This window comes from Myotis davidii, unplaced genomic scaffold (genome assembly GCF_000327345.1).
Source record: "Myotis davidii unplaced genomic scaffold, ASM32734v1 scaffold93, whole genome shotgun sequence".
In the NCBI taxonomy this organism is placed as follows: Eukaryota; Metazoa; Chordata; class Mammalia; order Chiroptera; family Vespertilionidae; genus Myotis; species Myotis davidii.
The window spans coordinates 1,688,452-1,714,223 of NW_006292095.1; the positions used below are offsets into that span (position 1 = coordinate 1,688,452).

General features: G+C 44.4%; 2 protein-coding genes and 1 further gene across 8 annotated transcripts in view; 1 reads left to right on the forward strand and 2 right to left on the reverse strand.

Moving 5' to 3' along the window:
• Window positions 1-457, reverse strand: part of POLB (polymerase (DNA directed), beta) — a 20,894-nt gene extending 20,437 nt beyond the window's left edge. Inside the window, exon 1 of one of the 2 annotated variants that reach the window (XM_015565188.1) lies at window positions 300-457. In XM_015565188.1, the coding sequence (XP_015420674.1) occupies window positions 300-369 (70 nt within the window). In that variant the 5' untranslated portion in view covers window positions 370-457. Of the gene's footprint in view, window positions 1-296 lie in introns of both variants that reach the window. The other variant, XM_015565189.1, reaches the window with a different exon arrangement.
• Window positions 458-588: 131 nt separating this feature from the next.
• On the forward strand, window positions 589-3,186 carry LOC102775053.
• A 3,153-nt stretch (window positions 3,187-6,339) lies between these two features.
• The window catches only part of IKBKB (inhibitor of kappa light polypeptide gene enhancer in B-cells, kinase beta), a 52,292-nt gene continuing 32,859 nt past the window's right edge, over window positions 6,340-25,772 (reverse strand). Inside the window, exons 8-21 of one of the 6 annotated variants that reach the window (XM_006765533.2) lie at window positions 23,156-23,263; window positions 21,798-21,927; window positions 21,254-21,448; window positions 20,475-20,589; window positions 19,030-19,153; window positions 18,315-18,466; window positions 18,089-18,150; window positions 16,715-16,824; window positions 15,497-15,546; window positions 15,287-15,386; window positions 14,932-15,079; window positions 11,967-12,094; window positions 8,652-8,742; window positions 6,340-7,233 (exon numbers count right to left, since the gene is read on the reverse strand). In XM_006765533.2, the coding sequence (XP_006765596.1) occupies window positions 7,168-7,233; window positions 8,652-8,742; window positions 11,967-12,094; window positions 14,932-15,079; window positions 15,287-15,386; window positions 15,497-15,546; window positions 16,715-16,824; window positions 18,089-18,150; window positions 18,315-18,466; window positions 19,030-19,153; window positions 20,475-20,589; window positions 21,254-21,448; window positions 21,798-21,927; window positions 23,156-23,263 (1,579 nt within the window). In that variant the 3' untranslated portion in view covers window positions 6,340-7,167. Of the gene's footprint in view, window positions 7,234-8,424; window positions 8,743-11,966; window positions 12,095-14,931; window positions 15,080-15,286; window positions 15,387-15,496; window positions 15,547-16,714; window positions 16,837-18,088; window positions 18,151-18,314; window positions 18,467-19,029; window positions 19,154-20,474; window positions 20,590-21,253; window positions 21,449-21,797; window positions 21,928-23,155; window positions 23,264-25,772 lie in introns of those variants that run through there. The other 5 variants (XM_006765531.2, XM_006765532.2, XM_006765530.2 and 2 more) reach the window with 5 other exon arrangements.

A 25,772-nucleotide genomic window follows, 5' to 3' on the forward strand; every position in this document is an offset into this window, starting at 1 on the left:
CGAGTCCACAGACGAGACCTGAGTTTCTCCCACGAGGGGAAGTCGCCGCCTTTAACCTTCAAGGGCGGGGGCCCTCCACGGCTCCGCGGGCCACGCCAACAGCAGCCCGAGCGGCGACCGGGGCCCCAGCGGAGCCGACCCTCAGCCACAGGCCACCGGCCATCGGCGCGGAAGGAAGGTCCGCACGGAAGATCACCCGCTGCGAGGGGCCGACCCCATCCCCCGGGCTGTCGGGACGGGAAAGGGAGCAGGGACGGCAAGGGGTTGGGGGAAACGAAGAAAGCCGGCGGCCCCGGCGCCGGGCTGACCTGTGAGCATGTCGGTGATCCCCCCGTTGAGAGTCTCCTGCGGCGCTTTCCGTTTGCTCATGGCGGCCTGCACCCGAGAGCCTCAGTGCGCCGAGCCAGGGACTGGCCCCCTCGCCCAGCTGGAAGGGGGACAGGGACGCGGAGAGGTGGGTAGTTTTTCAGAATAAACCTCACACTCCTTCCCATGGTCCACAAGCTCTGCCCTGCGTCTGCAGCTACAACTCCTACTGTTCTCACACTAGCTCACTCCGCTTTGGCAGCCTTGAAAAAAGCCCTACCTCAGCGGGCGAGACAGAGAGCCGGTAGGGAGGCGGGGACCTGGGACCTGGATTTGGCAGGAGGGCAGCGGACACCCCGGAATTACATCCCAATGGGGTTCCTGCGGGAAGACCTGGATTCCTCACCTGAGACGTTTCTGTTTTCTCAGTACGTACCTCTGAAACGCCCTCCCTCAAAGGGGAAATATAGGAGCCCCATTTTTCACTCTGAAGTCAAAACTTAAGATGGTGGGGTACACAGTATAAGGTGGTTGGATGGGAGGTAGAATGCTGAGTTCTCTGTGCACATTTTATGTGTGCACAGTAACAGCTATTGAATTCACGACGCACTTTATATGTGATGAGGCAACAACACCAGGGTAATACTGTCAAAACTTTCTGTGAGAATGGAATACGGTGCAGCCACACTGCAATGGGTTCTCCTGTACTGGGTGAAGTCGGAGCCCTAATGAAACATGCCGATAACAGGAAAGCCTCCTTTATGAGATTTTTTTAAATTAAATCTTTATTGTTCAGATTATTACATTTGTTCCTCTTTTTCCCCCTCATAATTCCCCTCCTCCCAGTTCCCGCCCCACCCTCCGCCCTCACTCCCCACCCACTGTCCTCATCCATAGGTGCACGATTTTTGTCCAGTCCTTTATGAGGCTTTTTAACAGATATGCCAACCAATGTCAAAAGACGTTTTATTTTTGATCCCCCTGCCTTTCGCGGTAGGGGCTAAGGTGGGGAAAAACACACACACAGAACACTAGAATGGGAGAAGTGCTCAACCTAATGAGCAATGAAACTGCCATTACAACATGATGACCTGCATCTGAGAAATTGATAGTTCTGCTTGAGAAATGAAAATGTGACATCAGCAATATTTTACCAGTGTTAACTCCTGGGGTTCATACTGCCAAATTCCAGGCAGTTGCTTTGTAAATAAAATTAAAAGCTTATTACAAAATGATGCATGGCTGTAGGAAAAAGTATAAAAGGAGAAAAGAAAAAAAATCAGTGAACATCTCACCATTTATCTTTACTGACATATATTTTCAAATCTTCTAATCTAGTTCTTTAAAAATTCCCATTTTTTAATAATGGAATGCTTTAGATATATTTCCTTGATTAGATTGTGTAGGTGTTTTCTTTTATAATATCAGTGTATATCTTAAGTTATACTTATTGGACATTTGTATTTCTTCTTTTGTGAATTTCCTATTTATATCCTTTGTTCATTTTTCTAATAAGGTAGTTGTCTATTGTTAATGTGCTAGATTTTTAATATATTACTACTAACCCTTTTGCACAGTTTTGTATGGTTTTTGTAAATATTTGTATTTGCCCTTAATCCCTTGCCTTTTAACTTTATTCTGAAGCTTCTTACTACTTTGATTCCCACCTTCAATTAGAAGTGAGTCACCTTGTTTTCTGCATAACCCTTATTTTTGGCATTGCGTTTGTGAACACCTCCTGTGAACTATGCCTAAAGTTGTGTCCCGGTCAGTTGTCTGCTCCTACACCCGAGACCGGGAGGAATATGAGGACGGCGAGAAGCCCCTCCACATCTACTACTGTTTGTGTGGCCAGATGGTTCTGGTGCTGGACTGTCAGTTGGAGAAATTGCCCATGAGGCCCCGGGATCAGTCCCGGGTGATTGATGCTGCCAAACACGCCCACAAGTTTTGTAACACAGAAGACCAGGAGACTATGTATCTTCGCAGGCCTGAAGGCATTGAACGACAGTACAGGAAGAAGTGTGCAAAGTGTGGACTGCCACTCTTCTACCAGTCCCAGCCAAAGAATGCTCCCGTGACCTTCATTGTGGATGGAGCAGTAGTCAAGTTTGGCCAGGGTTTTGGCAAAACGAATATATATACTCAGAAGCAAGAGCCTCCTAAGAAGGTGATGATGACCAAACGGACTAAAGACATGGGCAAGTTCAGCTCTGTCACTGTGTCTACTATTGATGAAGAGGAAGAGGAGATTGAGGCCAGGGAGATTGCTGACTCATATGCACAGAATGCCAAAGTGATTGAAAAACAGCTGGAGCGCAGAGGCATGAGCAAAAGGTGGCTGCAAGAGCTGGCGGAACTAGAAGCCAACAAAGCCAAAATGAAGGGGACTTTGATTGACAACCAGTTCAAATGATTAGGACTTTTCTCTGAACCCAGACTAAAGGCAAGCATTTAGACCAGGAGGCAAAAGAACTTTTTCTTGACTGCATGGACTTGTTCCTATCTTTATGCCCCAGCAAAAAGCTGTATGTTGCTACCTACATTCAGTGAGGTCTTTGAGTCCATCTGACCTACTTTCTAGAAATGAATTTTTAAAATACATGGATCTTCTGTACTATTTTTTTGTCCATTTGATGTCAACTTCTTTAGTTGTATAGAAACGCCATGAGTAGACTAGTGCTTGAGTGTCTTTAGTTTCTAAAGTAGCTGTTCTTTAATAAAATATTTAAAGTTTTTTTTTTTGGGGGGGGGATGAGTCATATTAGTTTTTTTCTGTTCATTTTTCCTATCCATCTCTATTCCAGGCTATATTCATATTATTTTTTTTTCTGAAGAATGATGATTCTTCTTTAAATAAAGTTTTTATTCACCTCTGAATAATGAACATTACAATTTTAGGGAACTGTGGGACCATTTTTTTAATATGAGTATTATGCCAACTTAAAAGAAAATCAGTGCCAGAATATCAGGGGAAATGATCAATTTTCTGTCCTCATCCTCTTGGACCAACCATTAACATTTGACCCACTTAACCACTTGCTTCTTGAAATAGTTTTCAGTTGGCTTCTAAAATTGCACATGCTCTGTGTTTTCCTTCTTCCTTCTTCTTCTGTAGTAGCCACTCCTCAAGTTTGTTGGTTTTTGTGTGTTGGTTCCCAGCTCCTCCTCCACTCTCCAGCCTAAATGGAAAAGGCCTCAGGCCTCGATCTTCTAGCCAGATTCCCCACCTTGTCCAGTTTCACCCTTTAAAATACCATGTCTAGCTTGAAGATTCCTAAATTTGTATTTCTAGCCATCTCTCTTGAACTCTAATCCCATATATCAGACTGCCTACTGGTTATCTTTAGTTGTCCATCATAGGCATCTCAAAGATAAAATGTCCTATAGAATTCTTGATTCTTGCCCCATTAGCTTCTCCTTAACTTTTCCCCTTCTCAAGTTAATGACACTTTAAAAAAAATTATTGGGATGACATCGATTTCAAGTGTAAAGTTCTATCATACATGATCTGTATACTGCATTGTGTGTCTACCACCCCAAGTCAAATCATAATCCAACACTATATATTTGGCCCCTTTTCTCTATAATATCTGCTTACCCCCTTCCCTCTGGTAACCATCATTCCATTATCTATGAGTGTCAGTTTTATATACCAAATATAAGTGAAATCATATGGCTCTTAGCTTTTTCTGACTTATTTTGCATAGCATAATATCCTCAAAAGTCCATGTTGTCACAAATGATAGTGTTTCATCTTATGGCTGAGCAGTATTCCATAGTATATATGTACTACATCATCTTTATCATCTATTGAAGGACACTGATTGTTTCCGTATTTCACCACTGAGAATAGTGCTACAATGAACATGGGGTGCATATATCTTTGCGAATAAATGTTTTCGAGTTTTTTGGGTATAAATCCAGAAAAGGTATTGCTGGATCATATGGTAGCTCTATTTTTAATTTTTAAAGGAACCACCATACTGTTTTCCATCGTGGCTGTATCGATTTACATTCCCACCAGCAGTGACTGAGGGCTCCTTTCTCTCCACAACCTCTCCAACACTTACTACTTGTCTTGATGAGAATGGCCATTCTAACAGGTGGTGGGTGGCAGTTACCTCATTGTCGTTTTGATTTGCATTTTCCTAATAGCTAGTGATGTTAAACATCTCTTCATATATCTTTTGGGCATTTGTATTTCTTCTTGGGAGAAGTGTCTGTTGAGGTCCTCTGCCCATTTTTTAATTGGATTACTTGTTTGGTGTTGAGTTATTTGAGTTCTTTATATATTTTCAATATTAACCCCTTGTCAGAGCTATTGTTTGCAAATATTACCTCCCATTCAGTTGGTTGCCTTTTTAGTTAATGACACTTTAATCTACCCTGCCATCAGGCAAAAACCCTACGAGTCATTCTTAATTGTGCTTTTTCCACCCCACATCCAATCTGTCAGCAAGTTTTGTCTGATCTGTCTCTAGAATATATATTCTCAACTGGATTACCTCTCACCACCTCTACTGCCACTACCCTAGTGCACTCTACTATGATCTTGATCCCCAATTACTGCTGTAGCCTCCTCAATGGGCTTCTTGCTTTTGTTCTTGTTCCCTCCAAATAGGACAAGAGTGATTCTTTTAAAAAAAAATGTGTATCAGACTATATCATTCATTTTCTTAAATACCTTCTCATTGCACTTAGAATAAAATCCACACTCCTTCCCTGGCCAGTGTAGCTCAGTTGGTTGGAGCATCATCCTATATACCAAAAGGTGGCAGTCAGAGCACATAGCCAGGTTACAGGTTTCTCCCCAGTTGGGGCATGTGCAGGAAATAACTGATTGATGTTTCTCTCACATCAGTGTTTCTCCATCAACCTCCCTTTCTCTACAACCAATTTTTTAAAAACCCCATACTCCTTCCCATCGCCTAATGTGATCTAGCTTCTACCATCTCTCCTACTTCCCACATTTCCCTTTGTTTACTACACAGATGTACCTAATTCAAGGCTCTTCTCTCATTGTTCAGGCCTTTGCCTGGCTGCCTTCTTCTCATCATTCAAATCACAGACCAGTAGTCACCTCCTTGTCACATTCCTGAATAACACTATGCACTCTATCCACTACTGCTTTATTTTCTTCATAGCACTGAAACTATTTGAAACTTACATGTGTTACTTGCCTATTATCGACTCCTTACTTTATACCCTTTTCCCACTAATGTAACCGCCATGAAAGTAAGTAGTTAATTCTTGTTTGCTACATAGAGGTGCTCAATAGGTACTTGTTGAATGTCCTAATTGCAATTTTGCTGAAGTAAAGTGTCAAATACTTCGAATTACACAGGATATGGACACATCATGATGTAGGATGGTTAATCATCCTGGGTTGACAGGGACTGAGAAGTTTACTGAGATTCAGAACTTTCTGGGCTAAAACCAGGAAAGTTCTCAGCAAACCAAGATAAGTTGGTCACCCTAAGATATGTCAATATTTCAACAAATCATCATACTAACAAAATATCATCAATGGGTTCTGCAACTTAAAGCAAAATAATGTATAACCAAACCAATTTTACCATAGGCTAATTGATATAATCACGAGTTAAGTTCCTATAGTATCTCATCAACATTATAGTGAAATGACATTGGATAAAATGTTATTCAAAGACCTGCTTACTTTAATATACCAGTATATAATGTGGATCCCAGAGGCAAAGCATGAAGCACTTCCAAAACTAAACTTGACCATGAAACCCTTCTGTACTATTCCCATGAAAGCCACTTAATGAAACTCTTTTATTCTAACTTTCTTCTCCAACCAAACTCATTTTTGTGATCATCTGAACTCATTTTCTTTCCTGCTTTTATATAAAGGTGAAATTTTATGAAATGTCAAAGAGGCAGTGCTACTGCTATGGCACTGTTTGATCCAGGTACTATTCCATTGAGTTGATTTCGAGTTCATAAGTTCTAACCAGAGGATTGTGGAACCCAGTACAGGTGTTGAGTCATTTCACAAGATCTAGAAACGATTTTTTAAATAAATCAATTTAATAATACTGCTAGATGGTATGAGGCAGGAACTCCCTGTCCCACCTCCACCACACACAGGTGTGTCCGAGCAAGGACAGAGGTGTGAGCATCATGTTCAGCAGTCCAATGGTTAACAAGTAACCTTTTCTTCTCTCCTCCTTCTCCATGACAACTCACTCCCAAGTAATCTTTGGGACCCAAAGGAAGGGAGTTTCTCTTCTATCCTGGCTCTAGTGGCTAAAAGGACTATAGACGTGGGAGCCGAAGGGAGGATAACCACCACAGTGTAGGTAAAAAGACGATTTTAGCAGCAGTGAAATGAAAAGAGGAAGAGAGAGGATGGGACCAGGCCAAGTCCATGACTTAAGAGTCTGTTCAAGAGAAACCAAATCCAATGAAACATTGACTGTGAGGACATGTGGGGAAGGGCCTCTGAAGATCAGGAGGGGTCAGGAGAGGATAGGCTGGCATCAAGAGCTGTTCATACTTTGCCCTGAAATATTCATGTTAGACGTTTGTCCAGTGGTCTGTGGTGCCACAGTACTTGAGCACTGTTTTCGGAGCAGAGGAGGGAGCCTCTGTGGTTTAGTCTCCCTAATGCTCTGCCTGGCATCCACGCTTGCTGGGCCTCTGTGATGGAGGACTTCCAGTGTCCTGACGAGCTGCTGGAAGTGCCACACCCTTGGTCCACGGTCAGTGCCACACCGGTTGGGGCAGTAAGAAGATCTCCACCTGGGTGCCGAAGACATCAGGATAGCAGGACACACACCTGTGGGAGAGCCTCAGGCCAGGCAGCCCATCGGGTGGTCAAGGCCACCCACACAGTCAGGAGGCCTTCTCCAAGCTATTCTGCTCTTCTTCCTCCATCTGTAACCAGCTCCAGTCTAGAGACTGAAAGTCAACAGGCAGGTTAAAAATACACCTCAGTTGTTGTTTTTCCAGGAGGCAACCAGCACAGTTTAGAAGGAAATTTAATAATAGTTATTGCAGGGTACCCATGAGCTAAAGAAACATATTCAAAACCATACAGAATCTTTTCTTTGGACTGGCTAGGAGTCCCTGAGATTCCTGGACTGTGGACAGTAGAAAAGCAATTTTAGAATTACTTGTACTCACAGTGCTTATTTATGCCCACTGTGGGCAGGTGGAGCAAAAGCACATGCAAAGGCCCTAGGAGTGTAGCATAGGAGCGTAGGAGTATACTGGCTGAGTATAGCATAATCTAGGAGCAGAGCAAATCTCAGCTATTGATTTCCAACCTCACCAAATGAAATCCTCTAATAAGACTTCCTTTTCCTCTGGCAGAAATGCAAATTAGCAGTGAAAGGATTAAATATACAGTCTCAGGAGGAGGAACAGTAGCAACAACACATAGAGAAAGCCCCTAAACCAGAGAACACTTAAATAAATACCACAGCATTACAATTAATGGTGTTCCCCTCTGATTATTCTGAAAACTAAGATGTTAGAGGGAGGCTAGTAGGTGATTGTACTGGCAGGAAAAGGGCATTTAAAGATCTGAGGGAATGATTTAGGATCCTTGAAGCAATGTTAGTTTTGTCTTAATGTACCTATATCTTGACTAGTTTTTCTTTAGGTTACCTGCCCTATAACTAGTGCTACCTACTGCTAAGCTCTGAGTCCCTGAGAAGTGGGGCCATGATAGGTTCTTGCTTTATCCCTCAAGTTCAGCACAACACCCATAACACACAAATGTTCAACAATGGGACAAAAGTTGACGGAGGTCGGGGGGGGGCGCCTTCTCAAAATAATATTACCTTCTTCATAAAGATCAAGTATTAAAAGGATTAAATGAGACAATGCACATAAAGTACTGTTCCCATTCAATAATTGTTAACATTATTATAATGATGAATAACAATAAATATGTACAGTTGACCCTTGAACATGGTTTAAACTACCCAGGTCCACTTATACACGGATTTTTTACAATAAATACAGTAAATGTATCTTTATGATTTTCTTAGTAACATTTTCTTTTCTCTAGCTTACTTTATTGTAAAAATATAGTATGTAATACATATACAAAATACGTGTTAATCAACTGTTTATGTTATCAGTAAGGCTTCAGGTCAACAGTAGGCTATTCGTAGTAAAGTTTTTGTGGAGTCAGAAGTTATATGTAGATTTTCAACTGTGCAGAGAGTTGGCATCCCTAATCCCTGTGTTGTTTAAGGGTCAATGTATTAGAAAATCACAAGTGTATACTGCGACTGAGGAACCACTGGATTGCCTTTCTGTTTTCTTTTTCTCGTCTGCAGTATCAAGGACATGGGATAGGCCATTACCCGTAAACTCTGGTCCTGTTCTTTCATGGTGTCTTGCATTGCACTTTCTAGCTGGGTGCAGAGACTGTGTGCTTCGGCCATCAGTTCTTCACTAGAGAAAAGGATTGAGTTATTAGAAAGTGTCAATAATATTTTTTCAGAGATAATACTATTATTATGTAAAAATATGCTAAACAGCTTTTGACAAGGTTTTTAAAATTTAATAGAATTATTTTGGTTCTGAGTAACTTAAAACACCATGTCATTGATTAGTGATCACATTCATCTAAGCACTTTTTGGAAGCCCAAATCTAGCCATAAGCACCTGTCACTGTGAAAAAAGGAAACAGATCTCAGCTTACTAAAGAAGTTAAAAGTAAAAAAAGAACTCTCTCAGACTTAACTAGATAGCTAAATATATAAAACTAGAGGCCCGGTACATGGATTTGTGTATTGGTGGGGTCCCTTGGCCTGGCCTACGGGGATTGGCCTAAACTGGCAGTCCTACATTCCCCAAAGGATGTAGTAGTGCGAGAAGCAGCAGGCGGCGGGGGAGGAGCCCGAGCCTGGGCCAGGTGCCGCACCACTCCCGGTCATCTCGCCCCCGTTGCACCTGCCGCTGCCACCGCTCGGTAGGCTCGCTGCTGCCGCTCCACTGTGGTCTCTGCGCACCCGGTCCTAGGGCGATACCAGCATGCCCATGACCAAGAAGCAGCCGCAGGAGCCGCAGGCTCACGCCCAGTCAGTCCTGATGCTGGTCCTGATGCCAGTCCTGGTCTGGATGGGGGAGGGGCACACAGGGGGAGTGTCCGCAGGAGGGGCTTGTACTGCTGCAGCTGTGCTCGCAAGCCATGAGCCCAGCGTCTGGCGCCTGTTGGTAAGCTGAGCGACGCTCCCGTTGTGGGAGTGCACTGACCACCAGGGGGCAGCTACTGCATTGAGCATCTGCCCCCTGGTGGTCAGTGAGCATCATAGCTACCAGTCAAATGGTCGAACGGTCGCTTGGGCTTTTATATATACTAAAGGCCCAGTGCACGGATTCGTGTACTGGTGGGGTCACTTGGCCTGGCCTGTGGGGATTGGGCCGAAACCGGCTCTCCAACATCCCCCGAGGGGTCCCAGATTGCGAGAGGGCATAGGCCAGGCCGAGGGACCCCATCGGTGCACGATCCGAGGCGGGGAGGGACCACAGAGGGCTCCAGGGCGTGTCCGGCCCATCTCACCCAGTCCCCATCAGCCAGACCCCAGCAGCAAGCTAACCTACCGGTCGGAGCATCTGCCCCTTGGTGATCAGGGCACGTCATAGAAACTGGTCGAACAGTCAAATGAACGGTCGGACACTTAGCATATTAGGCTTTTATTATATAGGATAGATTCTTTCCAATTGCCAAAATCTAAAGATAATTCCCACATCACCTGTTTTCCAATTTTTGAAATGGAAAAAATATATATGAACCAAGCAATTTCACCAGGTTTCCACAGTTCCTTAAGCTCCAAGAAAAAGCAGGTCTGGGAACTGATTTCATTTAATCTGTGCTCTCTCTTTTCTATAATGATGCACATGTCCTATCAATATTGGGCCATGGCGACATAGGGGGAACCCATCTGCCCTTTTCTAACCTCAGCTCTATGATGTGGAGAAACAATCGACAACCTGTGTGCCCAGGATGACTCTTTCAGATCTCTGAGCATTTCACTGGAAGGAATATGACAAATCCAAGAAGGCAGTGTCCTCCCACCTTGCAAAGTATGACTGATGGAAGGAACACAGGGCACCTTTTTTGCTTAGCTTCATCTACAAGGCTACTAACTAGGTGAAAGGCTTGGGGCCAGCTCTAGTGGACAATGTAGGAGGCACAAGACTCAGTTTTACTATCCTCAAGGGACTCACAGTAGGTTGGGAAGAGAATTAAGAACCCAAGGCCACATAGGATTAAGTACCAAAACAGTATAGGCTATGAACTCCCCCAAGTACTAGAACAGGACTTTTAAAAACAGCTTTATTGAGATAAATTGGCATACCATAATGTTCACCCAGTTAAAGCCTACAATTTGATAGTTTAAGTACATTTACAGAATTGTACAACCATCACAATAATCTCGTCTTGGGACATTTTCATCACCCAAAAAGCAATCTTATACCCATTATCAACTACTTCCCATTCCCCTCCCCCCCTGCCCTAGGCAATCATTAATCTATTTGCTAAATAAAACATGCCTCTTTGCCTAGGACCTGGCACATAGAACATGCTGAGTTAATGGGGGTGGGACTGAATCATACACAAAAACACTCTAAAGAATTGAGCAATCCCCAGGGCTTTGGAGGAGGTGGGAAGCAGATGTGCCCTCCAGAATGGAGGACCATTCCAGAGAAGCTCTCGAACTTGAGTGTGCATGAGCTCCACCCCTGAGTTTCTGATTCAGAATCTGCATTTCTAACAAGATGCTGCTGACACTGCTAGTTTGGACCAGACTTTAAGGACCACTGAGCTAGCGCAAGGAGTTTGTGCAGGAACAGTGGATCCGCCTAGACAGCCGCTCTGAGGTGGCCATAAATGCCTGAAAAGTCTCAGAATGGAACCTCTAGGGCAGGGGTGGGGAACCTTTTTCTGCCAAGGGCCATTTGGATATTTATAACATCATTCATGGGCCATAAAAAATTATCAACTTAAAAGTTAGCCTGCTATATTTGGTCAAACATTTAATTAACTCACCCCTAATGTCATGCCAGGGCAAATGATTTCGTATGGCCCATGGGCCGGACGTTCCCCACCCCTGCTCTAGGGAGGCAGAAAGCCCTGCCAGAAAGGGCTGAAGTGCTCAGTTCACCCCTCTGTGGCAGGGGTCCAGGTGACAGGAGGGGAGGGGAAGGGACGAATGGGAGGTGATGAGAGGTGATGGGAGGAAACCGGTAACTTGGTAACTCAAAGCGGTGGTGGGTGAGAGGGAGGAGGCAAGATGACTCAGGTGGATTGAATCGGGCCGTCCCTCTAGGGAATCTGGTTTTGAAGACCAGACAATGTCTGATGGACTACATAACAGCATGTGACTGACCAGCACTTTCAATATTCTCATTGAGCAATTACTAATTCAACCCTCAGACAAGGAAATTTTAGTGACCACCATATTCAGACTCCCAAGGGACTATGAGGCATTTGTCCCTGCAGTGCCTACCATATATAGCTAAATAAAACATGCCTCAGAAACACAAAGAAAAACACGCACAAAAGCATTAGATAGATAAAATGGCCTATCAGTGGTCAACATCCATTTCCACCCCATGACCTCCTGACGTGCCCTTGAATATTACACTTGGCACTGTTAACTATGACGTACCTTTTGTTGACTAACTCAGGTAAGCTGTCGGGGGCAGTGAGAGGCTGAGACATCAGCTGACCAGAGTGACTAAGGCGAGAAGCATTCATGCTATCTGGGCTTCCGCTAACAGGACCACGGACCTTGCTCTAAAGGACAAAACCAAAGAGAAAGTCAACAAAATTTTGGAGCAAAGGGATAGTTCAACTTTTGCATTCACTCCATGGTATCTTCTCATGAAACAATTGGCCACAAGACACGTGCTATTCCTAGAGTGTATCGGTCAACCCCTGTATCCGTGACAACAGCTGGTAGTTTGTATTTCAATTTAGAAAATGTTTCTGTATTTTGATAAAAGATTCTAAATACAGAGATTTGAGTGCCTATGTTTGTAAGCTTTATTCCATTAAGTTTGGTTGCTTAATGAACTCATATGAGACTAAAAGTGAGGTGTTAAAGTTTTCAGGGACTTTCTGTGAATCACACCATCTGTGGGACAGCTGAGAAGAAAACCGGGGCAGGCTGCCTCCAAGGCTGTGGCAGCCACTCCCCTTCAAAGCCAAGATGCTCCATCAACAGCTCCTGCTCCAGCTACTTGCACTTCCTCAAACCTGCAGCCCAGACATGACCTGCGGTCCACCTTCTCAGCACCTCAAGCCACCTCTTCCTCCCCGAATCCTCACCACACTCTCATCTGCTGGCTTCACCTACTGCTCATTCACCCCTCTCCTCGCCCTCACGGCAGCCTGCATTGTTTCCATCCCTTTCAGCTGCACAGACTGGCTCCTCATTCTCCCTTCCAGCTGAACATCAAGGTCCAGCCTCAACCAACCATTCAAGAACCCTAGTTTGCCCTGCTCTTCGTCCTTCAGCTGTGCCTTCCCTGGCGACTATCACCCTTGGAGAGACCCATCTTACTCCTTTACTTCTGCCTGGGTCCACAAGGAAGGAAGATCACTATTGTGCTTTTGGGCTCCTGACTTTTCTACCATCCTGTCCTATGAACCACAGCAAGTACTCAATTCTGCCCCCATGGAGTGGCTACTCACGCTCAATGGTGAGGTCTATGAAAGTCTCAAATCTGTTCTCCAGCTGCCATCAGAGTGAGTTCCTAAAATCTTAATCCCATTTCCATACTTAACGTTCTTCAGTATGAAAGGAAAAAACAAATACTGCAATGTTTCCTTTATTTCTTCAAAATAAGGTGTGGCCTGTCTGAGCTAGCCCTTGCCTAGCTATCCAATGCCATCCCCAGCGATACGCTTCCCCCACCCCACACCAACCTGCTATTCCTCCTTGCTCCAGGCCTTTGACAGAGCATCGTCTTTGTCCTGGAGTGTCCTCTTCTCCACCTAGACACCTACCTACGTCCTACTCATTCTTCAGGTGAAATTCTGTGGTTCCCTCACCTCTAAGACTGAAGCTGGCATTCCTCCTCTGCATTTATGCTGTAGCTTGTGCCTACTAGAGCTGCTGTACGTCACTTCCTCACCTAAATTGTTCTCATTCATTTCCCTGTCTGTGCCCCTCACCAGATTATGAGCTCGGGCCAAGGGCCATGCTTATTTTTCCTCCCATAGCTCTAGTATTCAGCACCCCGCTGGGCAGATAGTCAGCACTCGATGTTGAATGGATGCAGATGGCAGATCAGGCCACTGCCTGTGAATACCTCAACTTCCCTCTCCCCCTTAAATCTTGTCTGCCTCGTCATCTCTCCCCTTTTCTTTTCCTCCTCACTTCCCAAGGCCACGCTCATGATTCTGACCTCTCTGTTGTTCTCAAGACTGGAGACTAAATTGTCTATTACTCTGATACTGTGAATCCCCAGAACACTGTCTACTTCTACTTGGCCTACAATATGCTCCAGTTGCCATGATCTTAAAAAACACCATCCTTGTATCCCACTTTCCACCTTAAGAATTCCCATTCTCCTCTTTGCTCTTAAAGGCTATCAATGACTACATGGCTGTCTTTTCAGCCTCTTCCGCCTTTGTGCAGCCTTCCCACCAGCTGTGGCTTCATGGCTTTTACCTGTCTCTTTTCACTTCTTTGTCCTGAGCTCTCTTTTTCATGTTGTTTTCTCTCTGAGCAGCATTCAATGAAGTCACAGCTACATTATGACAGGTGGTGGTCACAGAAAGTATGAGTTACAATAGAAGCAGCAGACATAGGTGAGGATCCACCACATCATGCTGCCGTGCACTGCAGAGGACTAAATGGAGGACCCCCGAAAGATCTGTCCATTCCTAACTCCAGGAACCTAGGGGTGTGCCCTTATTTGGAAAGAGGGTCTTTGCAGGTGTAGTTAAGGATCCTGAAATGAGATCATCCTGGACTATTCACGTGGGACTGGAATTCAATGACAAGTGTTCTTATAAGAGACATCCAGAACACAGAGGCAGAGATTGGAGTGATGTGGCCACAAGCCAAGGAACACCTGGAGCCACCAGAAGCTGGAAGAGGCAGGAAGGTTCCTCCCCTAGAGCCTATAGAGGGAGCCTAGCCCTGCCAACACCTTGATTTCAGACTTCTGACAGAATGTTTTGTGGTAATCCTATCTAACAAAGAGGGAATATGCAAATTGACCGTCACACTGTCACAAAGATGGCGGTGCTCATAGCCCCAAGATGGTGGTGCCCAGTCCCCTCAGCCCCGCTGGAGTCCCACAGTCCTTTCAGTCTAGCCGGAAGCCAGCAGGCGCATGGTGCAGCCAGATCTGCCCTCAGCCACCCAGCCGTCCAGGGCTGGCCCAAGGCACAGGTAACCAGAGCCAGCTGAGGCTTGCGCTGCCACCAGTGGCAGCAGCAGAGGTGTGATGGGGGCATCGCCTTCCCCTGATCGCTCCCAGACTGTGAGAGGGGGCAGGCCAGGCTGAGGGTCGCCCCCTCCAGTGCATGAAGTTTCATGCACCGGGCCTCTAGTTCATTAAAGGCCCAGAGAGATGGCAGACTGAGGGCTGCGGACCAGGCTACAGGGGCTCACTCACACAAGCGATCTTCAGGAGGTTCCAGAGCTCCTTCTGTCGCTTTTCCTGAAGCCGAACAACAGTCTTCTCGTCCTCATTCATTAAACTCACCACTTCTTCCACTTTGGGCAACAATTCCAGAGCCTTCTGCTTGCAAACCACAGTTTTACTGTAAAGAATAAACAAGAGAAAGTCCAGTGGCATTTGGGTTGGAGGAAGTGGGAGAACATAATCCCAGGCGATTACGAATCCAGTCAGCAGCTGCAGATATTTTCTTCACGTGGACAAGTGCATCAGAATGGAGTGAAGAAGTGGCCTCACACAGCCTTGCTGCTTCTTCACATGCTACCTCGAGTAGGAAAGTCAGGGCTTATACCTGAGCTGTGTATAAATCACACGCACTTTCTTCTCAAAGGCTTGGATTGCCTGAAGTAGCAGTCGCACCATTTCCTGGCTGTCACCCTCAGTTCGCTGGTCTGGAAAGAGGAGAGGAATTGCACAGTTCCTACAGGTGGCTGGCAGAGAGGACCAATGTCTCACATCTGAGATGCCAAGGAACCCAAGGCAGGCATAAAACCCCACTTACCTCTAGGCTTTTCCCTGAGTCTCCTGTAAAGCTCCCTCGCTTCCTCTTCTCTGAAATATACAAATAAGAAGCTCTGTCTAGATTTGAGGCCACATTAGAACATCTTAAACATTGATAAGCTGATTCCTGCCAGTAGAATTACTGATTTCTAGAAGCAAGGCTGGCAATATGTCTTGACTGGAGAAAATAATTATTCCTGGTGATATTATAGGTGATGTCTATAATAAGGGCATGATAATCCTCACTATCAAATATCTCCAAGGTTTAATTAGAGAGGATCCTAAGGAAAGGAGTCTCCACTTTGTCCCTTGGAATTTCTGGCTTCCGCAATAGTGGTTCCAGGTGCCATCCCTGGATCTGAGCCTGGAGAGCATGGCCTCCTTTTGAAAATGCAAGACCAGGGTGGACACAAACTCCTGTCCCCTTTTCCTCTTAACAACAATGAGACAGGCTGATATTTTCAGAGGTGATTTTCATTTGAAAACTAGAGGAGAATAAAAGTTTAAATGATACAAGAAAATATAGGGTACGGATAATCAGATTTCTGATGTTCTGGCTCTTGGTCCTGGGAACCCTAGTAAAAGCATCAGAGGACACCGCTGAGCCCAAATGCAATAGCTTGTGAGAGGCTGATGTGCCTGCCTGCCTCCCTCCCATCTGCATCCTGGGGGCTGTGTGAGCTTCCTGCAGGCAGGACTGCTCTACTTGGTGCCTCGTCCTCTCTTGGAGCCAAGGCCTAAGTCCTGATAAAGACTCAAATGTGCGGTTTCCAGGTCTGAACTTCTAAGAGTTCCCAGGCTTCTCTGTCTCTGCGCCAGTTTCTGCTTTTCAAGCTACACCTGGGACAGGGTGAGCTCGACGAACAGTGACACCTGATACCATGACAAAGGCTCCTTGCAGTATAGCCTTTATAGTTTATAAACTACTGCTCTAGGCATGAGCTGAACTGATCCTCACAACTTTGGGAGGTGAGACAACTTTTCTGGCCACTAAACAGATTGGGAAACTAAGGCTCAGAAGGATGGTGATCTGTCCTTGCTCCTCTCTGGAGCTTGCCAAGAGGATTCACTGGGGGCCAGGGGTGCATGCTCTACGGGAGAACAGTCTCACGAGCCTCCATAATAACCACACGTGTTCCCAACACACATACAGAAACTCCAGTCGGGGCACATGCATGTGTTAGGGACATTGTGTGATCCCCACCCAGTTGGTACTCACAGGTCGTCCAGCGTCCCCCCCTGCTTCCGACCCATTGGGCTCCTCTGCAAGTCCACGATGTCCGTCTGCAGTGCCATCATCCGTTCCACCAGATGTTTTACTTCATTCTCCTGATGAAAAAGCTGTGCTAATGTCAACTGACATAATACGCGTATTCTGAGATGTAAGATTTTGGGGGAAAACCCTTCAAACTGATTGTAGACTCTCAATTGACTCCCTAGAAGGAATATGGACTTTGGGGTCAGAATGAGCTGGCTTTGGATCTCAGGTCTACCACTTTGTGTGTGACCTTTGGGCAAGTTACTTAACCCTTGATCTGTAGTTTCCTCCACCAAAAACAAGCTTCTAATAGGGCAGTTTTAGGGGTCAGATAAGTATCTGGCATGGTGCCTGGCATATAGAAGATGCCCAATGCACAGCATCCCCCTGCTTTCTCTTCTCTTAATTTGTCCATCCAATGCCATCCCATGTGGGGGTCCTGGGTTCCTTTATTTCACAGATTACGTATATGAGTGCCCATCTCTATGGTTAAATAATGTGTTATCTATATAAATTCACCTTTAAGCATTCATTCAGTATTGATTTACAGACACAAACATTAAAGAACACAGAGGTGAAGGTCCTTGCCCAAAGTCACAGGGGAAAATGTTGGAAAAGTCCAAGAAAAAGGCTCAGAGCCCAAGGTCTTCAATTTGTGTTAGGATCACTAAGTAATACTTCTCCCGCCTTCCCAATTAACATCTTCAGTGGCATTTGATCTACACTGTCCTAAGACCCTCTGTCTAGATCTTTTCTTTCCTATGGATTTAATGACCCAATAAAACGAGGCAAAAACCTTTGACTAGACCAGGGGTGGGCAAACTTTTTGACTCAAGGGCCACAATGGGTTCTTAAACTGGACCGGAGGACCGGAACAAAAGCATGGATGGAGTGTTTGTGTGAACTAATATAAATTCAAAGTAAACATCATTACATAAAAGGGTACAGTCTTTTTCTTTTTTTTTTAGTTTTATTCATTTCAAACGGGCCGTAGTTTGCCCACGGCTGGACTAGATGGAGTGTTGATTATTCATTCATCCAAGGCCCTTTCTAATAGGAAGATGTCTAGGCTTCCCCCCAAGGACATATCACACTTTGCTCCTTATTCAAATTTAGACCAGCTCTGTCCATCTGTGCAGCTCCTGGATCTGCCACAGTGGGGCCCCCTTTAGTGGCTACTCTCCCAGCTTCTTTCCAGCAAGTTCTAGTTAAAGTCAAAGAGCATGGCGAGGAAAACTTGAGTTCTCACGTACAAGATCGGCCTAGTGTTTGAGAAAGTGGAAAATGGTAGAGAAAAGCCTCAGTAAGGATATAAACCTAAAATGAGTCTCCTACCCGCCCACAGAGCTCCACAGCCTGTTCCATTTCCCTCCAGGCCAGCAGCAGTTTATCTGATGCTGGAAAAAAAAAAATGTAGGGGAAAAAATGAAAAACAAAATGAAGACACCACAAAACCAAAACAGAAACAAGCAACTTGATTATAAAAGGATAAAAGAAACCTCAGGAAGAGAAAACAAGAATGAAATGGTCTCTCCAAACTCATTGCAAAGAGTACACTCACTGATCCCAAACTCAGTTTGCTCACTATACTTCTCCAGGTCAATCTGGATGCTGGTCTTAAAGAAATCCAACTTGGCCTTGAGCTGCTGAGACATGGAGGCCATGGAATTCTTCATCTTGGACAGGCAGCTGTTATTCCGGAGGAGATTCATCCTGTAGGGACCACAAGAAACAGAGCCTTCAGGCATCTTTGGGATCCAAATACCATTTCCTGTACAATAACAAAACTGCCTCAAATGCCAAGGCAGATCCCTGCTATAATTATTATAAGAGCAGCCACTCATAGCCATCAAGACAACTTCCCCGTCCTCAGCAATGCATGAGGTCCTGCGCCAAAATTGGAATTGGACAGAGTACTACACAAAGGTCCAATAATCCAAACTAGTCATAACCTGGGGGGAAAGTCAGGCAGTCCCTGGTATGACAATCAGGGGAGTGTTGCTAACCCAAATTGCAATGAGCCCCTCCATGTTCCAAATTCTGCCCCCAGTTCAGCCAGCCCAACCCTCCATTTATGCTCCGATTCCATGTGCCGACCTCACCCTGTCATGTCTAAAAGGGTCTTCCTCCATCCACTCCAGCTGACCGCGTCCTGCCCACCCAAACCAGTGTCTCCCTAACAGCTGCTTCTGGGCCCCTGCCTCCGCCACCTCCCTGTGGCAAAAGCCACCAAGCAATTTTAAGTCCGTTAAATCCAAAACCGCCTGGCACAGTACATGGCAGCTCGCTGTCCCTGCTGCAGCCGGTTACAGTCCTCCTTCAGGGTTTGGATGCTGTGCCAGACCTGGCCCCACACTTTCCGCAGCTGGAAGAAAGGCAGGTTCCTCTTGGGCTCTTGAACTGGAACAGAGTCATATGCAATGTCAGAGAATTACTCCCCTACAGTTAACCACATCCTGCCTTGCAACATCACTGGCACTTCTACATTTTAAAAAGTTACATAACTACAGGACTTTTTGGGGTGCTATGCCTGGTTACTCTCTCATACATCCGAGTACCCCATTACAGAACAAGCAGCATGCACTAGTCAATAAACAGCTTTAGATTGGATTTGAAGAAAGACTTTGTGAATCATGTGGAGATAGTCATATGTACACAGGCTCATATAATTTCAATAGAAACTTCCACGCTCACAATATTTTAAGGTCATATGAAGCTTTCTAAAAATGCAGCTTCAACCAGCAGTCAGTCCTGGAAGATGACTAAACAATAAGCCTAGAGATCTCTAAGCCTTTGAACACTTGATCTGCTTATTCTGTGTGTGTGTGTGTGTGTGTGTGTGTGTGTGTGTGTGTGTTTGTAAACAGGACTGGGAGGTACATTGAAATGTCCTTCGCCCTGGCTGGGTGGCTCAGTGTATTGAAGCATCATCCCATACACCAAAAGGTTGCAGGTTTGATTCCCCATCAGGGTGCATACAGGAGGAAACTGATCAATATTTCTCTCTCACATCAATGTTTCTCTCTCCCTCTCTCCCTCACTCTCTCTCAAATCAATAAAAAAACCATGGACACAGACAATAGTGTGGTGAAGGCTGAGGGAGGGAGGGCAGGCAGTGCAGGGGCAGGGTAGAGGGGGTCAATGGGGAAAAAGGGGGGACATTTGTAATACTTTCAACAATAAAGATAAATTTTTTAAAAATTACCCCGAAACAACAACAATAAAAAATAAAATCAATTAAAAAATAAACAGCCCTAACCGGGTTTGGCTCAGTGGATAGAACGTCGGCCTGCTTACTGGTGTGACTCCATTGTTAAGCATCGACCCATGAACCAGGAGGTCATGGTTCGATTCCCAGTCAGGACAATATACCTGGGTTGTGGGCTTGATCCCCAGTAAGGGACATGCAAGAGACAACCGATCAATGATTCTCTCTCATCACTGATGTTTCTATCTCTTTTTCTCTCTCCCTTCCTCTCTCTACAATTGATAAAAACATACTTTTTAAAAAAAAAAAACCATCCTCAGTTGAGGATTAAAAAACATTTTTAAAATGTCTATCTAACATTCGTACAATGGAATACTACTACACAGGCATTTAAAAAATAGGCAGCAAAAGAGGAAAAGTATATACAAATACATGTCTCTCCTTCCTGCCTTGTCCCAAGTGTTATAAGTGATTATTGAAAACAACAACAAATAACCACAATGACGTTCTTACGGATACAGCTGACACTTTCAGGTTGGGGCCGTGGGGAGATCTGAGTCTCATAGGTGACTTTACTGTTGTCAAAGAGAAAAACGAGATCCATGTCCAATGTGTGGCCCTCGTTGAGCTGCGAAGGGACAAGAACAAAATGAGATCTCCTGAATCCAACCCCTCCTTTATCCAAGTAATGATGAAGATATTTCAGAGTGGTTCCCACTGTTCACCAATAGCATTGTCTTCAGCCAGCAAGTACTAAGCACCCAACTGGCCTCACTTCCTTTTCCTGTTCCTTTTACACTTATTTATCCCAACGTACACCTCATTTGCAACTTATTACATTCCCTTTTATTCTGTGATTGTCTTTTAAGTGCAATTTAGACATCTGCTATCTCCTTTTCTCTCCAATGATTGTTTCTGACATGTTAACTTCATCAGTTTTGTGGGGGTAGGGACCATGTCTTGCATTGCCGTGGCTGTCAGCACAGTTCTGTACACAAGAGGCGCATCATCAATAGCTTTGGTTGACTTGGAAAAACGAAGCATCACGTTGACAACAAAGGCAGAATAGAGGCACTCTTAAGTGGCCTGGATGTAACAAGACAGGTGTGGAGTGACTGGTGTCTCCTATAGGACACACAGGGGATCTCTCATTCCAACTTTTAAAAAACAGGCAGGTATCTGTGTGATGAGCAGAACTGACTAAGTAGAGCTGAAATCTGAATGCATGATTATTTTCCTTGCAGGCAATGTCAGGGTAAAACAGGGAATGCTGCAAGAAGCCCAGGGCTCACCTTCCCGTCTGAAATACACTGAGTAGCAGGCTTGTCAGTGATCAACGCCAGGCCCGCTTCTTGCAGCAGCTCCTGGTCCTCCTCAGGGATTCCCGTGTCCTGCCGAATTCTGGCCTTCAAGCTCTGCAGACTCTCGTCTTCTGACACTGGATAGGTGTGAATGGTGCCTGTGACCATGTTCAAGATATGAACCAGCTGCAACACAACCCAGATGTTATTGAAAAATCCCAACTTTACAGAAATGCCCATCTCTGGATCCTTTGCTAGTCCCAACACTTCCCAGCCACACAAAGCAAGGGCCTAGCTGAGGGCCCTGGTACATATACTCTAGTCTGTAATATTCGTGTTTGTCCATAGCTACAACTTTATGACCTATGTCAGTCAGCACGGGTTCTACCCTCTTATTTATGTAGAGAGAGATTCTCACAGCAGCCTAAATTTCCCCAATGGTCAGGCGGCCCACGACCTGGTTTTTAATGAGTATTTCTTTCTCATAACAACTGCTGTGTCCCATGGGGACCTGACCTGTTGCCTCCACACTCACCTTTAAGTTTAAGATGTCATCCAGGGCCTTGAAGCAGCCGTTGGGCCCGTACGCGGGGTCAGTGCCCCTTTGCCGGGGGTGCCACATCAGCATCAGCTGCAGCCACTTCTCCAGTCGCTGCAACAGGATGCTGAGAAGAAGAGGAGCACAATGTAGGAGGGACGCCTCTAATGCAAATTTCAGGGGGCCTTCACGTGGGATTAAAAAGCACACACATCCATTTCACCGTTACACACACGGATGGCAGCCAATAAAATAATCACTTAAAATGAATTAATCTGAGAGAAAAAGTAAACATTTCCAACCAACTTAATTATTCAGGTGCTTATCCCCTCTCCTGGTCTGTTAAAAAAAAAAAAAACAACCCTCAAAACTAGGGATTTCTCAGCAGATGGGTCAATAGGCTGATGTCCAACTGGCTCTGTGAGAATGATCTAAGCTTTGTAAATGCACTTATAGGCGTGCCTGACCTCCGGGTGATCCCCACACTCAACCTGGAACCCCTGCTGCTGGAGTTATGTGGTTAATCACCTCGTCAAAGGTCCATACGACACAGGTCACTTCTCCCCTTGGCACTGCAGGCCCTCCCAACCTGCCTCCTGTAAGGTCTCCCCTGACCTCTCACCACCCCCACAAAAGGCCTTCACGAAGCCAGTAAGTACTGCTACTGACTGATTCCCTAAACGTGCCTTTGCTCCCCCCAATTTTTCCCCTTTGAACTTCCTTCCTCTTTATCCATCCATGTCCTGCACATCTTTCCAGGTCCTTCCACCAAGTTCTAGCTCAGCCAAAGTCATTCCACATAGCTCTCCTGCACACAATACATCTCCCCATCCTCTATATACTCACGGTAATTGTTATCCATGCTATTCATGGATAATGTGACTGCCTTCTGGCTTTCTTTTGTACCATTCCCCAATTCTGATATTATTGTTTAACTGTTCGTATTCTGACTCTAAGACCAGATTGCAATGCTGTTCAAACTATAAATGTTTATTTGTTGGCTATTACACAGTACTCGGTTACATAAGCAATGCAAGGAGAAATATTCCCAACCCTTAAAAGGCTTACAGGTGAGTAGGAGATCAACTCAATGCAAAACATAATGTAACACAAGGTTGAAGCTACTAATCGTAATCAAAGGTACATATAAATTGCTATGTGAATTTAGAAAAGATTTCTAGATGGGGCTTGGGCTGGGAATCCACCTAAGTTTAAGACTAAAATGGATTATGTCCAGTTTTTATCATAGGTTGATATCCTGATAACCTATTTAAAAGCTATCAGCTGTCACCTCAGGCATCTATTTCAAAAAAAGGGGAAAAAATGTGTTGAAGAAAAATGCCACTGTACCTTACCTGTTAAGATTATTGGGGTAGGGTAAAGAGCTCGAAAACTTCACCGCTCCATTCAAGTCTTCAAAAACGACGATGTCCATCTCACTCTTCTGCCGGACTTTGGAATGCCTGCAGGCGTGCATTCTTGTTACTTACAGCCCTTAACTCACTTCGTGGTCAAGAGCCACTGGACACTTGTAACATGTCACTTTACAACTGTGCAGGATACCCCCCAGGTCACTATTTAATCTCTTCAGGTAACGGTCAGTGCATGTGTATCCTGGTAGGGAGGCTCCTGTGAGCATTCACTAATAAGAATGATGGTACTGCCTAAATGAGTAGAGTCATTAACCCTCCTGTGCCCAGAGGTCTGCAGATGGAGCTGCTGACTCATTTCATCCTTGGCCTGTCCTTATCATTTTCTCTAATTCAAAACTCCCATATTTTGATGGAGGATAAAACTGGGACTTCCAAACCATGACTATGCACATATCTCATTTACAGGAAATATGCACAACACATGCACTTCCTTCTAAAGGTACATGGCTAAAAATTATTTGTAAGGGTAAATGAACTTTTACATTTCCCCAATTTAGAGAACTTATCAATGCACCTGAAATAGTATTTAAAGGAAAAGAAATTAGCCCTAGCTGGTTTGGCTCAGTGGTAGAGCGTTGGCCTGTGGACTAAAGGGTCCCGGGTTCAATTCCGATCAAGGGGACATGCCCTGGTTGTGGGCTCAATCCCCAGTTGGGGGCGTGCAGGAGGCAGCCGATCAATGATTCTCTCTCATCATTGATGTTTCTATCTCTCTCTCCCTCTCCCTTCCTCTCTAAAATCAATAAAAATATATTTAAAAAATAAAAGAAAAAAAAGTAAAGTCCAACCAGTTTCAAATCTTCTTGGTGACAAAGGTAATCATTTGAATAATGCTTCATAGCTAAGCAAGTACTTTGACACTGAACACACACTTCCTTTGCCATGATAACCGCATGTGGCAAACACTGTTTTTAGACTCCCATTCAGTGGTAAGGAAATAAAGATCAGGTGATTTGCCCAAGGTCATACAACTACAGAATGGCAGAACTGGGAACTCAAATCCAAAGTCTGGTGTTCTTCTGAATGTCTGAATCTTTCCTTTCCAAAAACACCTAAGAAATTTAAATACAAAGTATTCCCGTGAACACTTCTCATTAGTAAGGGTGAACTGGCTCATGGGAAACCTGGAAGAGCTGGGAGATGGCCGAGGCTGGTGGCTTACAGCTCTGGCTGAAACTGAATGTTGTAAGTCAGGTGCACCAAGACTCTTCATTACATTCAAGTGGGATGACCCTCTAATACAGTGGTTCTCAACCTGTGGGTCGCGACCCCTTTGGGGGTTGAATGACCCTTTCACAGGGGTCACCTAAGACCATCGGAAAACACATATATAATTACATATTGTTTTTGTGATTAATCACTACGCTTTAATTATGTAACAATGAAATTAGGGATCACCACAACATGAGGAACTGTATTAAAGGGTTGCAGCATTAGGAAGGTTGAGAACCACTCTCTAATAGAATACTAGTCTGTCAATGGGAAATTATAAAAATAGAAGGACATAGTAAATAAAATGCTTATTGCTTAGGTCCTAAATGTATTGCAAAATAGCTTTATAATCAAATTATAAAGCTGAAATTACATTTGTCCTGAAATTACCATCTACCTGCCATCTGAAATGAGAGAGTGAAATTTTAAGATTTGTTTGTGGCTTTACAAAGCAGATGAGACAGGCGCTTCTCACACACTAGTCCACTGCACAGCTTCTTATTGGGCTGAGAAATCCATTAGAAAGTGGTCACCTGGCCTTCCAGCACCAAAGAGGGGAGTTCTAGGAATCTGATTCTGCAGACAATAGCCTTACTAGGAAGATGATGAGCCATTAGGAATATATTTTCAAAGAGCACTTGTTCTTCCATTCCTAATGGATTTTAACTGATTTTGTCATAAATACTAGAAAAGGTCAACATTTGAACTGAAGAAATGTAGTCATTCTTTGGTTAGTTAGGGACACTACAGCTGTACAGATACTTAAAATTTTTTTCATATTGGTTACAGAATAAGTTGTAACTATAAATTAGTTAACAGATAATTCCTCAATATTCAGAACCTGTGCAAACCAACAAGCATTACTTGTTTTAAAATAAGCCACCACAGGAGGGCATATTTTGTCATTTCACAGGACTCCAAAAGAGCAGGGCCTTCACCTCATGCATCTTTGCATTTCCAACATCTGGTGTCTAAGGCTTGACTGGACTGCCATCACACACAAAGGCTCTGAAACAGATTTCAAAGGCTACATCTTATTCTTATAAGTAAGTGTTCTCATGATAAAAAATACCTGTTTTTGAAAAAGTTCATTGTTTTTACTACTTCCAGAAAGGTAGAAAAATGACAACAGCCAGTGTTGGCAAGGGTGTGGTGAATGGGATAGCTTTGTATGCTCCTGGTGGAGACAATGTTTATATAACTTTTCTATTGAGTATTTTGTTGCTACACATCAAAAACCTTTAAAACATGTATAACCTTTGATCTGTTACTTCCATTTCTAGAAATTTGTCCTGAGGAAAACTAATTGTGAATACACAAGAATTTC